The 20,399-nt window shown below is 40.5% G+C and overlaps 1 protein-coding gene across 4 annotated transcripts in view; it reads right to left on the reverse strand.

Annotated features, from left to right (window-relative positions):
* Positions 1-20,399, reverse strand: part of LMO1 (LIM domain only 1) — a 123,776-nt gene that overhangs the window by 25,283 nt on the left and 78,094 nt on the right. For all 4 annotated transcript variants that reach the window (XM_072985729.2, XM_072985728.2, XM_020801431.3 and 1 more), the window contains exon 2: positions 11,377-11,590. In XM_072985729.2, the coding sequence (XP_072841830.1) occupies positions 11,377-11,590 (214 nt within the window). The remainder of the gene's footprint in view (positions 1-11,376; positions 11,591-20,399) is intronic.

Genomic DNA, 20,399 nt, shown 5'->3' on the forward strand with positions numbered 1-20,399 from the left:
CCTGGAACAAATGTGGCAAGCAGGCAGGCTTCTCAAAGTAATAGTCACCTGTTCTTTAGGGCAGCAGACTAGATTTCTATTCCTTTGTTCCGATTCAATTCTCTTAACAAGGAAAAGCTAACTTCCAAACTCAGAGCCCAGTGGTAGAGCACATACTTTTGGCTTTCTCCTGTCACCACCATTCAGAGCTTGGCCCATTGCTTTTAAAAATTAATGTCAAAATTACAGTTTCAGAGTCCACCCATAAATAGTTCATTACCATTACAGTCACTTTTGTAAAAATGTACTTTTCCTACTTATTTGTTATTTAACAATAAAAGCAAAATAGCTATTTCTAATTACTTCAAAAGGCAGAAACTGCATACACGACGTACCTACGTATTGAGACAACACTCTGCCCTGTAACTCTAAAACTAATTAAAACAGTTACGCTCAAAGTACAATTATGCCTCATTACATTCCAAACACAGGGTAACTCTGCTGTCTTAGGAACAAAAAATGGAATTAATTACAAGTAACTTGTAACAGTTACTTCCAAATTCTGCTCCTTGCTTTCTGCCAGACTATTCCCTGTTTCTCAAAAAAGCCTCCTTTTCTCCATTTAGAGCAGGAATTCCCTCAGAGCATGCTCTTAAAACTACCTACATATCCAAATAGTTGCTGCTGCAGTCACTCTTGCGACATCATCATCAAATGCCAGCCTGTTCAGAATATACTCTTTCTAATGACTGCTAGGAAGCTGGAGAAGGACCCTGATAACTGGCCTCATGAGCCATGGTTTAGGTATCTGGCTGCGGAGCCAGAGGTTGGGAATTTGATTCTCCACCGTGCCTCTTTGACAGGGAGCTGAACTCAATGATCCACAGGGTCGCTTCCAGTTCTGGAGTTCTAAAACAATGATGATGATGATGATGACGACAAAAACACTACCATGACATACACAGGGATAATTCATGATAGGGAAGACATTTTCAGCCCCATTCCTAGGTAATCATGGTCCTGTTTTCATTTGGGCTCCTTCTATCTCCTTGAAATTCCCATGTGAATGCCAAGAGCCATAGGCCCATGGTACAGTACATGCTTCGTGGAGTACACTTGACAATACACAACACATAACAATTGAAAACCATTCTGTAACTGAACTGTCTCAACAAATGAACAACGAAAGACCTATTGTGTCTTTATAAGCAAAGAACTAATTTCAGAGGCCTTTAATATATGTGGCTTGTATATCCCTGCCAGTGTTAATGCTTACCTTCGGTACAGTCCAAATGAATTGTACAATATCTCTTTCTCTCACAATATGGTACACAACTGCATCTAGATGAGGAAAAGTACTTAGTCCTATTTAGGCATTCCAAAAAGGGTGAATTTATGCTTCTGAACAGGTGGAGAGTAAAGATGGGGGTATTCGTATACAAATATGAATGTACCCGCACAGCTGAAGTTAATGAGGGTTCGGGGCCAGACCATCCACTCACACATCTGCTGCCACTGCTGGCCCTACTCATCCTTCCAATAGCTCCCAAGCACTGTGTTCTTCCCAGTCGTCTAGCCACTCCTGGCAGATGGAAGGAGGATAAGTCTCCCTGCAAGACTGCCGAGTGGGTAGCTGAGCAGTGCTCCAGAGTGTCTGGAAGAAAGAGAGGGGCTGGCGGTGGATGTGTGAGTGGATGGTCCAGACCTCCATTAACTCCAGCTGTGTGGGGATATTCGTATACGAATACCCCCATATCTAGTTGAGAGTTCTAGCCACACTCCCTGCCTGTTGCTATTTCCCTGTGAAAAAGGACCAAATGAAGAGGAGGGTGTCTCCTATGTGCAGAGCCTCCATATGCAGCTAGGAACCTTGGTTTTTTCTTTTTTTCAAAATCCCCACGTGCATGGTGATATTACACATGTAGCAGAAACTTTCCTCTTCAGACATTCATTTGTCACATATAGAAAGCAACAGACAGAGGGCAGGGCTGGAACACCCCACAGACACACCTCCAATTCATGCTTTCAGATTAACCTTTTAGGAGTGTCTGAACACGGCTCTTTATACAATTGCTCTGGAATGGCCGGAAACACTCCAGGACACTATGGAACTCCTCGAGGCAGAAATATTTGTCCAAGACAGGACTGCAGAACATGTAGCTCTCCACTGCAACTACCATAATCCCTGACCATTTGCTATTCAGGCTGGGCTGACAGGAGTTGTTGCCAAACACTATTTGGAGGAGTACAGGATTCTCACTTTTCACTTGAGAGAACAAACTGCACTCACATAAATTCCTCATGTCCCTTTTCTAATTTCCTCTTATGTTTTTGAATAAAACAATTTTCCTTTAAATTTCCTCCTCAAATATCCATAAATGTCACAGAAGCATTTCTGTTGCAGCAAAAGAAACCTTTTTTAAAATAGTATTCACTTAGAAACAAAAGCAGGAGATGTCATTTGTTATCTGCTGTCAAGTCACATCTGACTTACAGTAACCTAATGGTGTGAAAAATATTTAAAGGAGTGGCTTTACCAGTACCACCACCCAGTGAGTTTCCACCGCTGAGTGAGTATCTGCCACACCACACTGGCCCTCTGAGAAACATTACTGGTGAATAATTGTAGCTTAATTGTTAAATATTTTATCATTAGTGCAAATAACTGAATTCCACAGAAGAGAGTAGTACTTTATATTATGAGGAAAGCATTTTGCATATTGAGTATCTTCTATTCTTTTAAAAGGTAGAGTAGCTTGTTTGGGGAGGGCATGCTTGACATTAATGCAAGTCAGTCAGTGAGGAGAATCTCCATTATTTGAACCTTCAACTTACCAGAATTCACTAGGTGACTTTCCAGCAAGCCCATATCAATCTGTGAAAATGATATAAAAACTCTCCTGAAGCTCTGGTAATTGAAAGGATCTGCACATTCCTAAAACAAATATTTGGATAAATATTTGCATGCTTAATCAATCTGATTACTTAATCAATTATCAATGTAAAGTCGCATGAAGAAAGAGGAGTGCCTTGTTTCAAGCTGCTTAGGTTGTATGATGAATGTAGAAAAAGCCCATGCTGTAAATTTCCTTTACATGCCAGTGCTACCCCATGCGGGAAGTGGGGTAAAAGTGGCGGAAGAGGATCCATAGTAGGGCCTTTCCCTACACAGTCACATTAACCCAGAGGGTGTAGGGAAGCAATACACATAACAGCTGCTCCCACTCTGTTAGAACAATGTAAATGGCCCTGGTACACCAACATGGCAGGTTCCTGGATGGTTCTACAGTTTATGTGAGAAGGAGTCATTTTTTTTCTAGTGCTGTTTTACAAAGTCATTCTGGATGGAATAAATTAGAGCATCAAACATAAAGATTTGGAGTAGTTCATAGTCTGATGTGATAGTTTACTACTGGCAAGGGTTTTTCTTTTTACTGAAGGAAACAATTTAAAAATCTGCTCAGTTCTACCCTTCTGTATATGAACTAGTAAAATTCTGAATTCTAAGCTAACTGCAGCACAATACACAACTCCAGAAATATCTTTTTCTTTTAAAGATGTGAAGGAGAGGAGAGGAGAGGAGAGGTAGGTAGGTAGGTAGATAGATGGATAGACTGATTCAGAGGAAAGACTTTGCCGTGAAGTCTCTAATCACTAGCAATTTCAACAAATCTTTCCCAAGTAGGGGAAGTTTTTTTTTTTTTTTTTTTTTTGCTCATGTCATCATACTTCCTATATAGTCTAGAGCACTGGTTCTTAATCTTGGGTTACTCAGGAGTTTTGGACTGCAACTCCCAGAAGCCTTCACCACCAACTGTGCTGGCTGGGGTTTCTGGGAGTTGCAGTTCAAAAACATCCGAGTAACAAAGGTTAAGAACCACTGGTCTAGAGTTTCCCAGCATTCTATCCTTACTACTACTACTACTACTACTACTACTACTACTACTACTACTACTACTACTACTACTACTACTACTAATAATAATAATAATAATAATAATAATAATAATAATAATAATGTAAGTATAAGTTTTCCTCAAGTAATTTGAATTAATTTATACAAAATCTGATTGCTCCATCATGTTGATCAGAGAACTTGGATCTCTGGCCACAGTATTATTATTTAGTGCAGGATCCCTAGGGTGCAATTGCTGTTCACAGCATTAACACACAACTTGAGTTTTATGGACACTATGCAAACACACATGAACAGCGTAGAGGTCTATTTGGAGAGTTTAAAAATTATCAGTAGCAAAACAGCAAGTCTGGAAGTGCCAGAGGCAGGTTAGAACATCAAACGACTGAAAGATTTAGTCCACGCAAGCTTTTCACTTAATCACAAGGCTTTAGGAAATAATAAAAAAGTCAACTAACAAACCAAGTGAAATCTATTTCTGCTTTTAGACCCTAGAACTTCTCTTAGGAAAGGCCTTGGTTAAGATAGCAGGTTTGGGGAGGATCTTTACTTTAAAGCTACATACAATGTAATACAACTTTTATATGATGCATTAAGCAAAAGCTACTCTAATGGAATGACTACTACACTTCAGCAAAGTGGGTTTTACATCTCTGCTCAGGAACTGTTTGAAAAGAAAGAAGTAAAAATGAGAGGAATGGAGAATCCTTGTGTGGAAATCAGGCTGTATGAGCAATACCTTGCCCCAGCCCTATCTCCGACACGTGATATAAATTCCCTTCTGATAATGGTAAGCTCCCATTTGGTGCCAATTTTAGGACAGCTGTCTATGAAGTCAGCACAGAGGAAGTTGAGCCTAATTTATCCATTCTTCTAGCCCAGGTTTTTCTTGAGAACAGACACAGCATACAGGTATACATAGCTGCAAAGCAGGTGACTTGTTCTGACAGAGAGATTTGAGCTTCTCTATCTCAAGAATTATCAGTTCCAGAGTTTCTTATACACTGATCAAGATGGGATGGAGAAACATGAATAATAATAAACATAAATGCAGATCCCAGAGAGAGTGGGAACTATTCCTGCTGGTAGATAATTACTGGTTTAGGGCCTTTTCTGGAACAATTAGAGTCTGTACATTTAAAACTAGTAATCTGGGAGCAAAAGATCATTGCCTGCATTTGGGTTAGCACAGGATAATTTGTAACAGCACATCAAGCATTTCCTGGCAAAGAAGAGCATCTGAAATGTTAGAAAGATAGAAACGAGCCAGGTGAGTTTAAAGTGTGTTTGTTCGGGGCTTGGAGATCTCATACAATTGCTGGAAACATTGCAAAGATGACAGTATCACTTTGGAGGGCAAAATTATTTTGATGAACTTCAGTCTCATCTGTTGGAACTGGTTGTGCTTCTGTTTTGGTGCTGACACTGGGTCAACTAGGAAGTTGATGTCTTCTATACCTTTGGCACTTCTTCACAGAGAACACAGTTTGAAGGGCACACAGACTGAAGATTCCCATATATATATTATGGTGCTCACTTATGGGCCCTCAGAGTTTTTGGGACCCTAGCTAGTGACGTTTCTGCACTCTGTGGAGACAATGGCATCAACTTTCTGCTTGGAGATTGTTTGAATAGATTGTTTGTATCTTTCCTACATCTTGTCGTTTACCCAGTAAGCAATCTGTAGTGGTACAATTCCTGTTAGAAATTCAGCAGTAAGTGAGTGTTTGTTTTCTGTTCTTCCTAAATCTAGCCATATAATTTGTTTTAATTCAGCTTGTTGTTTGGGATCCATATTGCATGTACAAATTTATTTAAACTTATGTCAGATGATCAGTGGAAATACTTAATTGACAGCTGATTGGGCTACAAGGGGTTGTTTGCTATTCATATGGAAGGTGCATGCTAAAAGGCACATTACTCCTTCTCCTGACCTCAAAAGGCCCTTTATGGCCTCCCCACATCCAAAATGGCCAGTCTGGAAGGCCCATAGTAACACAGAAACAGGGGCACTGCATTAAGCAAAAATAACACAGCCATGTGTTGTATAGCTGCAAGTTTGACAGTGATAATTATACAAAATACTTTGGCCACATGGATTTGCAAAATTTATGACTTGTATTCAAACCATCTTCTTAAAAGATTATGAGAAACAGACGTTGTGTTAGCTTATTTGGGGACTCACTTGCATGAGGCTTCCATCAGAGGTAATGCCCACTGCTGTTATCAATGGATTACTTCCCCAATGTGGTGTTCTTCCTTAACCTGGTGCCCTCCAGATATGTTGGGTTACAATTCCCACTGTGTTAACTAGGGATGATGGGAACTTTAGTCCAATGCATTTGGAGAGTTGTAGCTTCAGATGAAGGCTGATTTGGAAACTAGCCATTCCTGCCTAGAGATATGTGCTGCCAGTGGCCACAACACTACATTTATTTGTAGAAAAACACCTGTCTTAAAAAGTTCCTCAAATTACGAAACATTTTCCTGGACACAGAAGCTGAAGTCACTTGTATTCATCACTCTTACAGAAAAACAAAGGTTTTACTAGTTTGGGCATGTACACTTTACTTTTTAGAGCCTGTGTGTAGAGCTGTGGTTTGTGACCATTTAATTTTGTTCCACCACGCTTACTCAGTGGTAACCCAAAAAGAAGGCATCTCTTACTGTCCCCTTCTTTCCAGATGGAAACAGCACACTTTAAGAATCAAGGTCTTACAGACAGTAATCACTGACACTGCAACTACTGTAAACACTTTCATTCACAAGGATCATGAAGTACTTTACCAATTGAAATGGAATGCCTACAGAAATGCCGTTGAGATCACCTTACTATGTACCTACTAAGGATGGGGACGACAGGCTAATGTTGCGGCATTGTTTTAGGGCAGCAGCCATAGTTCTGGAGCAAAAAGCATATTTTCCTTAGGATATAATACCCACAGCTGGGGCTTGCTTTCCCCATGGCATAAAAGGAAGGAAAGGACTCCATTCCTTATTAGCATATGGGCCAATTCACTGAAAGTCACTGAAGTTTACAGTATTGACTATTGATGTAGGTGAGCTAAATGGACAAGTGTCAGCCTTCAAAAAATGTTTGGAAAAAGCTTGTCAACGCAGTACGCCAGTAAGAAAATATGAAAAAGCCATCCTTCAAAGTGCTGATAGAATAATGGACTGGGATGCTTCCATTGCTAAACTACCAACCTCATCTGATTTGTAGCAGGACTTAGACCAGGGCTGGGCAACCTTGGTGGTTCTAGGACACCAGAGGAAAATCACTGTTCCATGGAAGGGTACACGAAAAGCAATTGTTCTTTTTTAAAAAACTACTTCTTCTCTTTACCCAGTCAACAGGAGGGTCTGGGTACTCATAAGGGGTCCACAGAGAACAACCAAGGATTCACCAAGATGGAGATTCCTGACCACCATTGCACAGAAGATCCAGTGTCCCCTTTGCTGACAACAGGCTCCATTGTTCTTTGGTTTAGCCTCTTCCCAATTTGCCTTTGCCATCTTTGTCCCTTTGCCTTCTTTGCTGTATCTTGATCCAGCCTAATCCTACATACAAAGTGTGACAAGTATCTTTATCGAACTCTATAGCTGTCATTCTCAATACTTTCTTAAGTTAGATGAATACTGGTATTAGGGAAATCAATGTCAACAAGCTCAAGTAAGATGAGCTGTTGCTGCAATTTTGAGGCAAATTAACTGTTTACTTTCTCATTTTTTAATATGCTGCAAAACACTGAAAATCTAAGCATTCCACTTAAGAATGCAGCCTTTAATTTCCTATGGTGGCCTTCCATTTCCATACTGAACAGAACGAGCTGTATTTGGCATATGTTTCAGTAATGTGACAATCAACCATTAGAGGGGGATCATCGGAATACAGAGATGTCCTTTCCCATGGTGTTCCAGGGGGCCCTTCTCATTGCTGTACGCCACAAGAAGAACACAATCAAGGTGAACGGAACTGAAGTGGTCTAAGACCGACAAGAACAGAACATTACACTTGCTTGAAATCACATCAAAGTCCCCGAGTAATAGCCTTGATATGGTTCATAGTGATTGTTTACATGCTTCAGTAGAAGCAGCATTTGAAAAATATTGAAATATTTATTTGGAAAAATAAAACTTAATGTTTACATATTTCTGAGTTTCAGTAGAAGATTTGCAAGGTTTACTTTGAATAGCACCTATGAGACATATCAAAGAGTTATTCATAACATTCAGAAAGGCACTGGCCGGAATTCAGGAGAAGCTACTTGTGACTACTGGAATGGGACTTGGCTGTGATTCACTTTCATTCCGTTGATTTTGATGAAACTCAACTGTGACAAGCTTTGGCTGGGTTGTGGGAACACGGTCAGTAATCAACTAACCATTATTCTATCTAAGATCCAAGAATTGCTTTGCAAATTACACACAAATTGAGGGAGAAAGATCATGCATATTCCAGATATCTATAGAGTTCACATATCTCTCATTTTCTTCATCTGCAGGTGATGCTGTACAGGTCCTTGAGCACTATCTGGCTTTGATAATGAACTGGACTAGGGCCAATAAACTGAAACTGAATCCAGATAAGATGCAGGTCTTACTGTTAAGAGGATCATTGGAATGGCTAGAGGAAAACTTACCTTGCCTTGATGGGGTTACACTCTACCCTGAGGGACTGGGTCTACAGCTTGGGGGTACTCTTAGACTCAGCACTCTCTATGGAGATGCAAATATCTGCCATGGCCAAGAGTGCCTTCTATCAGCTTTGGCTGATTGCCCAGTTGCAACCTTACCAGGATAAGAAATGCCTAGCAATACTGGTTCATGGATTGGTCATCTCGAAAAAAGATTACTGTAACAGTCTCTATATAGAGCTGCCCTTGAAAAACAGAATGGAAACTTCAGCAAGTTCAAAATGCGGTGGCCAAACTGATTACTGAGACTAGTAAATTTGATCATATATCCCCAGTCTTGAACTACAATTCAAATGGCAGTCCTAAATGTTTCTGTATGTGAAATAAGAGAAGGGCTGTCTCAGCTTTACTTGAAGAAGCAGAAAGTCTTTGGCTATGTCCATAAAGATTTCTTTCTGGAAACAGACAAGCATATGAACAGCTACTATTCAGCTAACCAAGTAGTGATGGCTAGCTGGTAATGCAGAAACAGAATTTGGGGAAAGTTTCTGTTGGGGGCTACGACTTCCATACTGACTATGCTGCATGGAGGATTGTGGGAAGTAACGTTTTCAAGCTTGGACCAGGAGTTTAAACAAGCAAGCAAGCAAGCAAGCAAAGTCCCAGTATGGCTGTGTAGGAACAATTTGATTCCTTGGACTGACAGCTCAAACCAGGTTTCTTCTTTACACTCTCCCCTGTGATGATGCAACTACAAAGAGGGCAGCATCTGCCAGCAGTCTTTCATGTGCCATTTAAAAGGACAGAGGTATTGAGTCCCACAGCTCTGATATAAAACTATGCTGGCATTTTGCCGCAGTAATGAAAATGGTGTGCATGCATGCACTAATGCATTTGAAATGGCAAGAGGATCTGAGATGGCTGGTCTACTTCCATCTGCCCTACACAGGATGTCCCTTTAGCTCTGGTAGTGCCGATGGCAGAAGTTTCCAAACAAAATAACAGAAAGATTTCCTTGCACAGATTTCTTTCTCTTATCTCCCCCCTCCCCAGCCTCTACTGCTGTCCTTCATTTGGGATCTGAATCAGACATGCTAGAATTATAAACTATATCAGTTTTAAAATGACCCATAGCTTAACCAAAATGTATATTATTCTAACAAAATGTATTGGAATTTTGAAAAGGAGACCTGATTTAAAGACTTCTAATAACCTGTGACCCCAAACTACATCTTATGTAATTTGTGCATAAATTTGGCACTGTCTACATTGATACAATGTTATATTTCAATTATTTATTGTCATCTTGGGCATGAGAGTTGATAAGGCCATCCAAGACCATCTGATATGAACCATCGCACAAAGCACAATTTACTACACAAAACAAAGTATGTTTTCCATCCCATAGTGCTTAAAGCACTCTTTGGGAGGTTTGCAGTTTAATTATGCAGGCTACACACTGCCTCCTTCACTCCCAGCAAGCTGGGTACTCAATTTACTGAGCTAAGAATGGCGGATGGCTGAGTGAACCTTGAGCTGTCTACCTGGGATCGAACCCAGGTCACGAGCAGAGTTTTGGCTGCAATACTGCAGTTTAGCCACTGCACCACAAGACACATCCTTAGCAAATGTTTATCTACCCACCTGGCTTGATCCCATGAATATCACTCAGGTAGAAAACTACAGTTATGGTGCATTGAAATGGTGTCAGGGGCTACTAGTGAAAGAGGCCCAGCTCAAAATAAGGTCTAAATAATGTACAGAAACTAAGCAAACTAGCAGATGAATCTTACTTCAGTACTGGTCCAGTAGTGTTATGGAGCCTGGGGTCACAGAGTCCAAACCCCTGGCCTTTCTGATTAGCTGGCATTGATTGTGACATCATCTGCTAACCCCTCCCCCTCTAGGCTTCCCTGTTTCCTCTGAGTTTAGCGCAGCTCTCAAGTGCTTGGCAGAGAAACTGGTTTTTCCAGCAACAGCAGATGGCTGCAATCCTCTGATGCAAAGTATTTGAGATTGGTTTGGTCCCAAATGGGCAGCTAGGAGCCATTTGCAGAGCAGATCTTAATTGCCTACTACAGATGACCTGTTCTTCATCTGTTGATATGGACTGAGTAGGTGGGCGGGGTGCTGACCATGGGAACCGACATAACGCACGTCTGAACTTTCAAATGTACCAGAAGGTCTGGCAAAATTGAGAAAGAGGGATATGTAGCTTGCTGAGGTACGTCATTATGTGCAGTCAAGTAAGAACGCACTTATAGGGATCCTAATGAGGCTTTCAAGGTAAGTCTGATATTTAAGAAGTGGTTTTACCAGTTCTCCTCTACCAGTGGGTTTCCATGGCTGAGTGAGGAATCGACCCCAGGCCTCCTGAGTCCTAGTCCATCGCTTTATTTACTTCACTACTAAGTATCTTGCTGAGGTATAAGGAAGGGCAAAAATGCCACCTAAAATTTCAGATGTTACCCATCCTAATCTAGTGGTAGAGCATCTTTCCCTTGGCCTTGGTGTTGGAAGAAGGAAACAGCCAACTTGGAGATCCTGAAATTGTGTGAACATGCCATCGTCTCACTGAACCCGAAGGGCTAAAGCTTCCCTAGGAAATCTCAGAAGAATATGGGAGGTCCTGTATTCGCATAGCTGTGGGATCACCTTTCTGCTGCTTGTCTCTTCCTGCAATATGGAGAAAAGTGAAGGGAGAGAAAATTTTCAAGCCTGTATTCCTCCCCAGCGATATTCCCAGAAGGGAGGGGCAGAGAGTAACATCTAACAAGAACTGGCGGGAAAAAAGAATACTTGAAAGAATAACATGCAAAATTCATGGCATGGGCCTCCATTTACCTCAGGTAATCTCTGCGGCAGAGAATGAGATTTGCCTTTGTATAAAGTGTTGATCCAACCTCTCCCAGGCGGCAGTCACAACAGGCACACTTTAGACAATCCTCATGCCAGTACTTGTCCAAGGCTTTCAGGAGATATCGGTCTTTGATCTTACGGTTGCAGCCAGCACAGCCCTTCTGCTTTCCTTTCGGTTGTACAGATAACATTGGCACGCCTATAAACAACAACAACAACAAGAGCATTATTGGGAATCCCTTGATTGGCGCCCTCCACAGTCTCTCTGCTGAACTACAGCGTGTACTTGATAGGTTCTTGTTTTCGTACGCTAACTCATGCTAACTGTATTTTGAGCTGTTACTGAGCTGGTGCTTTCCTTTTGGATTTTGTACGCTCTTTTGAATGTTTCTCCTATTCTGAAGGCAAATCATGAAAACACTGGGTTTCTCTGGACTTTTTTTTTTAGTTTACGCAATTTCAATTTAAGATCATCCCTGGGAGGCACTGCCCAGATTATCTGCACATATAGAGGGGACTTCACTTGTTGAGGCAGGAGCCAAATTATGATACTACTTTTGCCCCTGAATAATGAGCCTATGTTAATTCAGCCCCAAATGTTCACACATGGAGCATGAATGATAGGTTGAGATTAGCTTGGCATGCAATATTAGTGGAAGGGCCAGTACCCAAGGGCTGCTCTTAACACCAATACATTGGTGCCCTAACAACAATTGCCTTATTCTCAGCTCTTTTGGATTACAGCTGCTATCATTCCCAGACAACCGATGGTCTTACTCTTTAGGAACAAAGGGAGCTGCAGGCCCAACATATCAAGACTATTGTATGATGTTGGTTTACTTTAGTTTCCCCTCAGAATTGAAATAACTCGACCAACTGATGGTCAAACATTGGTCACATGTTTTTAAGGTATTAATTTTATCAGCCTCCAAAATAAGGAGAATCAGGATTAATGTTTCTTTGAATAATATAAAAAAATAGCTAACAGTTATTGTGGCATAGTGAAACTAAATCTAAAAACCAGCATAAATTATAGTAATTTTTAAAACAATGGTAAGAAATTTGAATGATTTCAGCCTCTGCTAGGGTCAGCCTAGAGTTGTACTTTTATAAAATAATGGTGACATGAAAAGAAAATAATAATACTTTCAAAAAAATTGTCAGGACAGTTTTGCTAATGAGGCAGGAAGCCAATTCCTCATGCATCAAGGCTTCACGCAATAGCTGGTAATACAGTTAAATAATAGGTGGCCAGTTAACAATATTTGACTAGTGAATTAGCTGGCATGACAGTCCTAGTTGGATTTATCAAGGTCAAACTGTCAAAGTGGATTTTGGTCAATACCTGAAGCTGCTTCTGGATGCAACATCACTTGATGAAAGAGCATCTCCCTCATAATGGTATGAAAAAGGCATTGCATGTGCAATGTAGCCATTCTGAACAATACTCCCTTACTGCCAAATGTTTCCAGTCCAGTGACAAATGGTGCCTAGTCTGTTCAGAAAGTCCTCCTTCTGTAACTGTAAACTATGTGGCAAAAAGTGTTTTAATAGTTCAATACACAGATGGTGTTCATCCCGTTTTTTTAAAAAAGAAGTAGTCTTCAGCCCTGCTACACTAGATGAGCTATATCATTTTATAGGTTCATTCTGGAACATGTAAATAAAGGATCTGGTGGTGCTTAAGGATAATAAATGAAGATACAAGGTCAAGTAGAACAACTGATTTCTTAAACGGGCCAAATGCACTCTTTAAAAAAAAACAGGCTTTCCCAATGATCTGATGCTTCCATCCACTGAAAACATTCTCTACTTCCACATCCATCTTGGGCCTCAGATGAAAAGAGATAGAAATGCTCCAAGTAGGAGGGTGGAAAGAAAAGTCTCTTACCAAGTTGTCATGCACAATTTTTAGGAGAAAACGGGAAGAAAATATATAATGGAATTATTAACAGCCCCTTAACCATAGTGGTTCTCGTTAATGCTGCTATAGCAAGTGACATTTTCTGCTTTCCTTAAAAGCAAGGGTGACCCGAGGGTAGCAAATGCTCAACACATAAAACCCACCACTCTTACAGTAATAATTGCTTTGTCAGAACTGCAAGCGGACAACAACAGCACTTAAGACACTTCAAGACAAACAGGGAGGTATTGATCCTTCCGTTATCAAAATGGGCTTTGTACTATGGAGACAGGTCAAGTAACATTCAAAAACCCTTGAGGCTTAAAGAACCCTCTTTCCTGAGCCTGCTGGAGTCACAAAATCCCACTTTCAGTGTTAATGCCAGCAACTTCTGACATTTTTAAAAAAATAAAATAAAATAAAAAGCTTACCAAAACTCTTATTAGCAAGTAAAAATGCAACCCTGTTTTCCAAAGATAATATAATCAATAGAGTCACTCAAAACTTGTCAATGATTCAAAATATATGGGTGCATGGATACACATTACACAAGATTTCTTCTCTGTAGTTGCTTGCTTTTGTTTATTTACTAGAGATGTTTAAAAGTTGCCCTTCTGTCCAGCGAATGCTCCGCTTTGTTTATGTAACTCAAGGGAAAACAGTGGCAAAAAATGAAGAAATGGAAGAAGAAGGGAATCCATCTGAAATTGTCAAAGAAGAAGATAGGGGAACACCTCTTTGGACGTGAAGACAGAATTCAACCCACAAATCTCCAAGCAGTGGAATATTTATTTATACTATCTCCGTTACTCAAATAAAAGTTAGAAATGAGGTTGGGGCCAATTTGGCCTTTCTAAAAGAGGGAGTTGCATATTTGGGGTTTTAAGACAACAAAGACTTGTCTTGTGTAACTCACCCACCTCTCTCTCACTCTCTCTCAAAAAAGCAAAGCATGCTGCTTATATACTGCCCCATAGCACTTCAAGCACTCTCTGGGCGGTTTACAAGTTAATTATGCAGGCTACACATTGCCCCCCCCCAGTGAGCTGGGTTCTCATTTTACCAACCTCAGAAGGATAGAAGGCTGAGTCAACCTTGAGCCGGCTACCTGGGATTGAACCCCAGGTCGTGAGCACAGTTGTGGCTGCAGTACAGCGGTTTAACCACTGCGCCACAAGGCTTCTTTAGTTCTCAGAGTTATAGGGCATATAACAGGTGCTTTCATGATGATTGCAAATTCCAGCCCATTGCTAACGTGTGTGTGTGTGTGCATGTTATATGCCATCTAGTCAGAACTGACTTATAATGACCCTAATAGAGCTTTCAAGATAAATGAGTTATTTAAGAAGTGGTTTTCCCAGTGCTCCCGCTCCCAGAGAATTTCCATGGCCAAGGGCAAATTCAAACCCAGATCTCATAAGTCTTAGTCTGTCACTTTATCCACTAATTCACACTGGGTATAAACTCTGATGGGTAGAGACAATTTTTCACATCTCTGCCTGCAAGCCATTTAGAGTTACACAGATAAAAATCAGCTCCTCAAATGGGGCTCAAAAGCAAACTGGAAGTCAGTGAGACCGGTTCAAGATTAGTGTTGCATGCTTGATAAAACACAACAGTTCTAGTGTGTGATTTTACAGTAGCTACAATTTCCAAATACTTTTCAAAGCCAGACTTGGACAACTTGTGTTACATTAATTTAAATAAGATATAATTAACTCATGGATCATTGTGGCCAGGTCTACCACAGCGGTCAAAATCCTCTTGCCTAGTTTCACTTCTGTAAAACAAATGGCAGAATTTGGGGAGGGGGGGAACTGCCCTAAGTTAAGAAATCACTGTAGACTTGATTAGTTGCATGTTGAATTGTATGACCTTGGATGCAACTGGTAACATCTACAGTAACTTATTAATTTGGGGCAATCTGCCTCTGAAAGTTATGATATTTGCATAGCTATGCAAAAGGATTTTGGTCAATATTTTGCTAAATTTGTATCCAGCCCTCCCTCTAGGGTGCCTAAAAGAAGTATCTTGTTCTATTCCGTGAAAAGGACTGGCTGAAGTAGATGTGACTTTGCCCCAGGGACATCCCATCAGCTTCATGGCTGAGCCCAATGCTTTCTCAACTGAGCCCACCATTCTGTTTCTTGCACTTACACCACATTTGTCTGATTGTGGAATACTTTGGTTCTGTAGATTTAGGCACAATACCAAGGAAATTAGTTTAAAAGTACCACTGAAATCAATAGGAGTTATTTTCAATTAAAACTACTTGGAAAAGACTCAGAAGTCCATTTACATTTACGCTGCTGCATTTTCTGTGATACTCAATAATTTTAGTTTGGCTAATAAAAGCAACAGTCCATTTTGCATGGAGTATGATATTCAATTAGGTATCTTACTGGGTGTTTTCCAACTCTAAATTATCTAAGCAAAATCAACAAAGAAATTGATTCAACAGCTGACATTGGATAAATAATGTGAGTGTCATCAGTAGCACAAGAACTGCTGGATGGATAGATAATGCTGGGTCATAATTAGATGAAGCCCCTCCCTATTTGCATGTTGACACAAAAGCTACCTAAGTAAAGAAACAAATATTTTCCTACTTCTAATAGCTGAATACACACTCAGTCTAGCACAAGTCAATGAGAATTATTAGACATTGTGGCATTCAAAGCCAGTTCAATAAAAATAACCCTGTAGAATCACTGAGTCTGAAGTTGGAGGTCCGATGAGATTCAAGGTTGACCCTACAATTTGGGTGTGGTCCTTCTCCAGCCACTTTATCTTCATATTTGAAGTAGAGTAACCTGAGTTAATAACTTGTGCTTCTTCAGCTTTTGGACTGCCGATCCCATCAGGTCTAGCTTGTACAAGCGATGGAAAAAGAGACTGAGTACTGCACTGTACCAACATTGGAAGTGATCCACTCCTGTTCAAGATCATCAAATCTGTGTGGCTCCTGTGTAGAAGATCTTAACGTTTGACTTCTCAAGCTGACTTTTTGACTTTTTTTTCTGCTGAAATTGAATCTTTTGCTGAATGTTGACCAGTTTTCTGTCTGGGGCTGGAAAACATGAAACAAGCACCTGTATGGAATAGTTTTGGCACAACGTGTCAAATGCTGATGCTGTGAATCACTCTTACATAACTCATTTTTCCATCCTATTTGATACTTGTTTTGGAAGACTTTCCATTCCTGTCAAGTGAACCAGAAATTTGACAATTTGTTCCAATATGGAATGAAATTTCCTTTCAAAATGTCACCATGTTTCTTGTGGGGGAAAAGGACCTCTAGTGGAAACATTGGTTTCACTAGCTATCTGGAAAAGAAAAAAGGAAACAGTTGCTATGATGGCACTTGCACACCTAATCATACACATATGTCAGCCTAAATGCAAGTTACCAGTGATGCTGGTATACATTTCAATTGTTAATAAAGGAAATACCAAGGATTGCAGTAACTATAAGACCACTGCTTTAATTTCTCATTCAAGAAAAGTGATGTGTTCCAACAAAGGCTTTTATGAGAGAGAAATGCCAGATGTCCAAGCTGGATTTCAGAAAGGAAGAGACACTCAATATCACATTACAAACACCAAAGATTTTCAGAAGAAGATTGGTCTATGATTTATAGACTACTACTGTGTAGATCATGAAAACTATGGATTGTTCTGAAAGAAATGGGAGTGCCTCAGTACTTGATCGTCCTGATGCATAACTTGCATTGTGAACAAGAAGCCCATTAGGACAGAATATGGAGAGACAGAATGGTTTTTTATAGACAAAGGTGCCGGGCAATGGTGCATTTTACCCCCTTCTCTGTTAAATCTGTACACAGAACATATTACACAGAAAGCTGGACTGGGTTCAGATGAAGGAGGAGTGAAAACTGGTGGAAGAAACACTGATCATTTAAGACACTGGTTCTTAACCTTGGGTTACTCAGGAGTTTTGGACTGCAACTCCCAGAAGCCTTCACCACCAGCTGTCCTGACTGGGGTTTCTGGGAGTTGCAGTTCAAAAGCATCCGAGTAACAAAGGTTAAGAACCACTGAAGATATATGCTGGTGACACCATCTTACTGGCAAAAAACAGCTATGACTTGAAACATCTTTTAAGGAAAGTGAAAGAAGTGCCAAAGCAGGTCATTTACTTGTTTGTTTCATTTCCTTTTGTCAGAATAGCCAAGCATGACATAAGAGTCCACTGTTCTCCTCTATTCCTCCGGTTCTAGTCATGGCCTCTTCAGTCTCCTCTCCCCACCACTTCCTTCCCTCCAGATGGTTAGCTTTGAATGTTCTTCCTCAAAATAAGGTGCTATCATGGAGATCAGCTGCAAGGCTCAATGGAACCCTCAGGGCTTGGTAAAATCACGTGTTACAAGTGCAATGCCCACAATCTCCAGTTAGCTTGGCCCAACATAGTGATCTGTTATCTGGAATGATGGGAGTTGTAATTCAAGACGTCTGTAGGCTGCAAAGGTCTGCATTAAACAATGGGTATTTCTCAGCATGCATAAATAGCAGTGAACATAAATTATCTGTACTTTTTTTGCCTTTGGGAGATGACATAACCTTAACCATTAGTTTTATATAAGAAATGTGACAAGCACAAAATTAAAGACATTGCATTCTCTCTCTTTTCCCTCCCACTTACAGGTAATAACATCAATCCATAAAAGAGAACATCTTTCAGTGTAAATTTGAAAAAAAAACAAAACACCTCAAATTGGAACAATTTGAAGAATATTTTCAAGAATTTTGAAACTACGGTAGTCATAGTCAGGTTTCCAGCCTCAGACATGCTTGAGAGACAAAAAGAGTTTGCATTCTTTACCATCTATTTTAGAGACACAATGATCTTCAGAGAGTCTTAGTCACGTAAAACGGGCATTTTCTGATTTCTTCTCTCCTTCTAGTTATTCGTAGAAAAAGATCTCTTTGCAGTTATCTTTGCAAGATAAAAACACACATACACACACGCATTTGGTCAGTTTTCAGCAGGGGGTTTTCTAATGAAAAAAATCTACCGTTTCGGATATCATATGATGTTCAAAGCTGCTATTCCCACTCAGATAATAACGAGCAAGGTCAACCAGTGGCAGTTGGGTTCAGTTTTTTGAAATTACACTTTGCTCTGGAAATCTCTCTCACCTCCTCCCCCCCCCCGGACCCAAACCAATCTGGATATGGAACAAATAGATGTGCAGAAAAGGCAAGACTGTAATTAGCTGGCAAGCTGATATGGGAAGGGAGGTGTGGAACAAATCTCAAAACTGCCAGAATTAAATCGATCACTGTGGATTTGTGCGGCAAACAATGAGAGAACGGTGTCTTGATGGCACCGTAACTTAACAGTCCCAGCACTCTTGGTGTTGTGACTCAAGATGAAGCTGGTAAAATCACTGGTGCAGATTTCTTTCTTATGCTTGCTTCCAAGGTCACAAAATAGCAGCGAGAAAAGCACTTCCATATACAAATTAGTATACAAATCTGCAGAGGTGTGCAATTATCAATGTAATCTGCTGTGTGTGCAAAGGGTGAGTCCCTGTAAGAGCCAATGGCAGCTTCACACCAGCTAATACAACAAATTGCAGCACTATCCAGGAATATTCATTACAACACAAAGCAACTCCTGAGTTACGAATATTGCTAATGTTAAACATGGAAGTCCTGTATAAATACTGCACTCATCTTTGTATTTTCCACAACTTTTGGCACCACCTTATAAGGTAGATTGGGCCTATCAATGTTATATTAATGATACAGCAGTTTATTTATCATTCCCACCCGTAGTTGTCAAAAATGTGGAACACTTTGTTACATGTCAACATCCAAAAAGAGTCCCCAGGGTAAGGGGCATCCCAAGACAATTTGATACCTAAGACAAAGGGCACAGAGAGTGCCCTTCCATTTGAAGTACAGCAAAAAGAGAGAGTGTGATTGTACGTTTACATCAATACTGGCAATGTGGCCAATGTCCTTCATCAAAGCAGGTTTACAGGATAGAAGGCAGCCTGTCTACTGCACACATAGTGTGGCTGCCACTACCACGATCCACCGACATTTGTCACCTGAGGTGTAGTTGTTTAGTCATTAAGTTGTGTCCAACTCTTCATGAACCCATGGACCGGAGCACACCAGGCCCTCCTGTCTTCCACTGCCTCCCGGAGTTGGGTCAAATTCATGTTGGTAGCTTCCATGACACTGTCTAACCATCTCATCGTCTGTTGTCCCCTTCTCCTCCTGCTTTCACACTTTCCTAACATCTTGGTCTTTTCCAGGGAGTCTTCTCTTCTCGTGAGATGGCCAAAATATTGCAGCCTCAGCTTCAAGACCTGTCCTTCCATTGAGCACTTAGGGTTGATTTCCTGCAAAACGGATAGGTTTATTCTCCAGGGGACTCTGAAGAGTCTCCTCCAGCACCACAATTCCAAAAGCGTCAATTCTTTAGCGGTCAGCCTTCTTTACACAAAAGGTTCTTTTAATATCTCCAATTTTCTTGAACAGATCTCTGGTTTTCTTCTTTCTATTATTTTCCTCTATTTCATTGCACTGTTCATTTAAAAAGTCCCTCTTGTTTCTCCTTGGAAATCTGCATTCAGTTTTCTGTAACTTTCCCTATCTCCCTTGCATTTTATTTCCCTTCTCTTCTCTCCTATTTGTAAGGCCTCATTGGACAGCCACTTTGTTTTCTTGCATTTCCTTTTCTTTGGGATGGTTTTTGTTGTTGCCTCCTCTACAATGTTACGAGCCTCTATCCATAGTTCTTCAAGCACTCTTTGTACCAAATCTAGTTCCTTAAATCTGTTCGTCACTACCACTGTATATTCATAAGGGATTTGGTTTAGATTATACCTGACTAGCCCAGTGGTTTTTCCTACTTTCTTCAGTTTAAGCTTGAGTTTTGCTATAGGAAGCTGATGATCAGAGCCACAATCATCTCCAGGTCTTGTTTTTGCTGACTGTATAGAGCCTCTCTAACTTTGGCTGCAGAGAACATAATCAATCTGATTTCGGTATTGCTCATCTGTTGATGTCCATGTGTAGAATTGCCTCTTGTGTTTTTGGAAAAGAGTGTTTGTGATGACCAGTGTGTT

The sequence above is a fragment of the Pogona vitticeps genome, chromosome 1 (assembly GCF_051106095.1).
Source record: "Pogona vitticeps strain Pit_001003342236 chromosome 1, PviZW2.1, whole genome shotgun sequence".
NCBI lineage: Eukaryota > Metazoa > Chordata > Lepidosauria > Squamata > Agamidae > Pogona > Pogona vitticeps.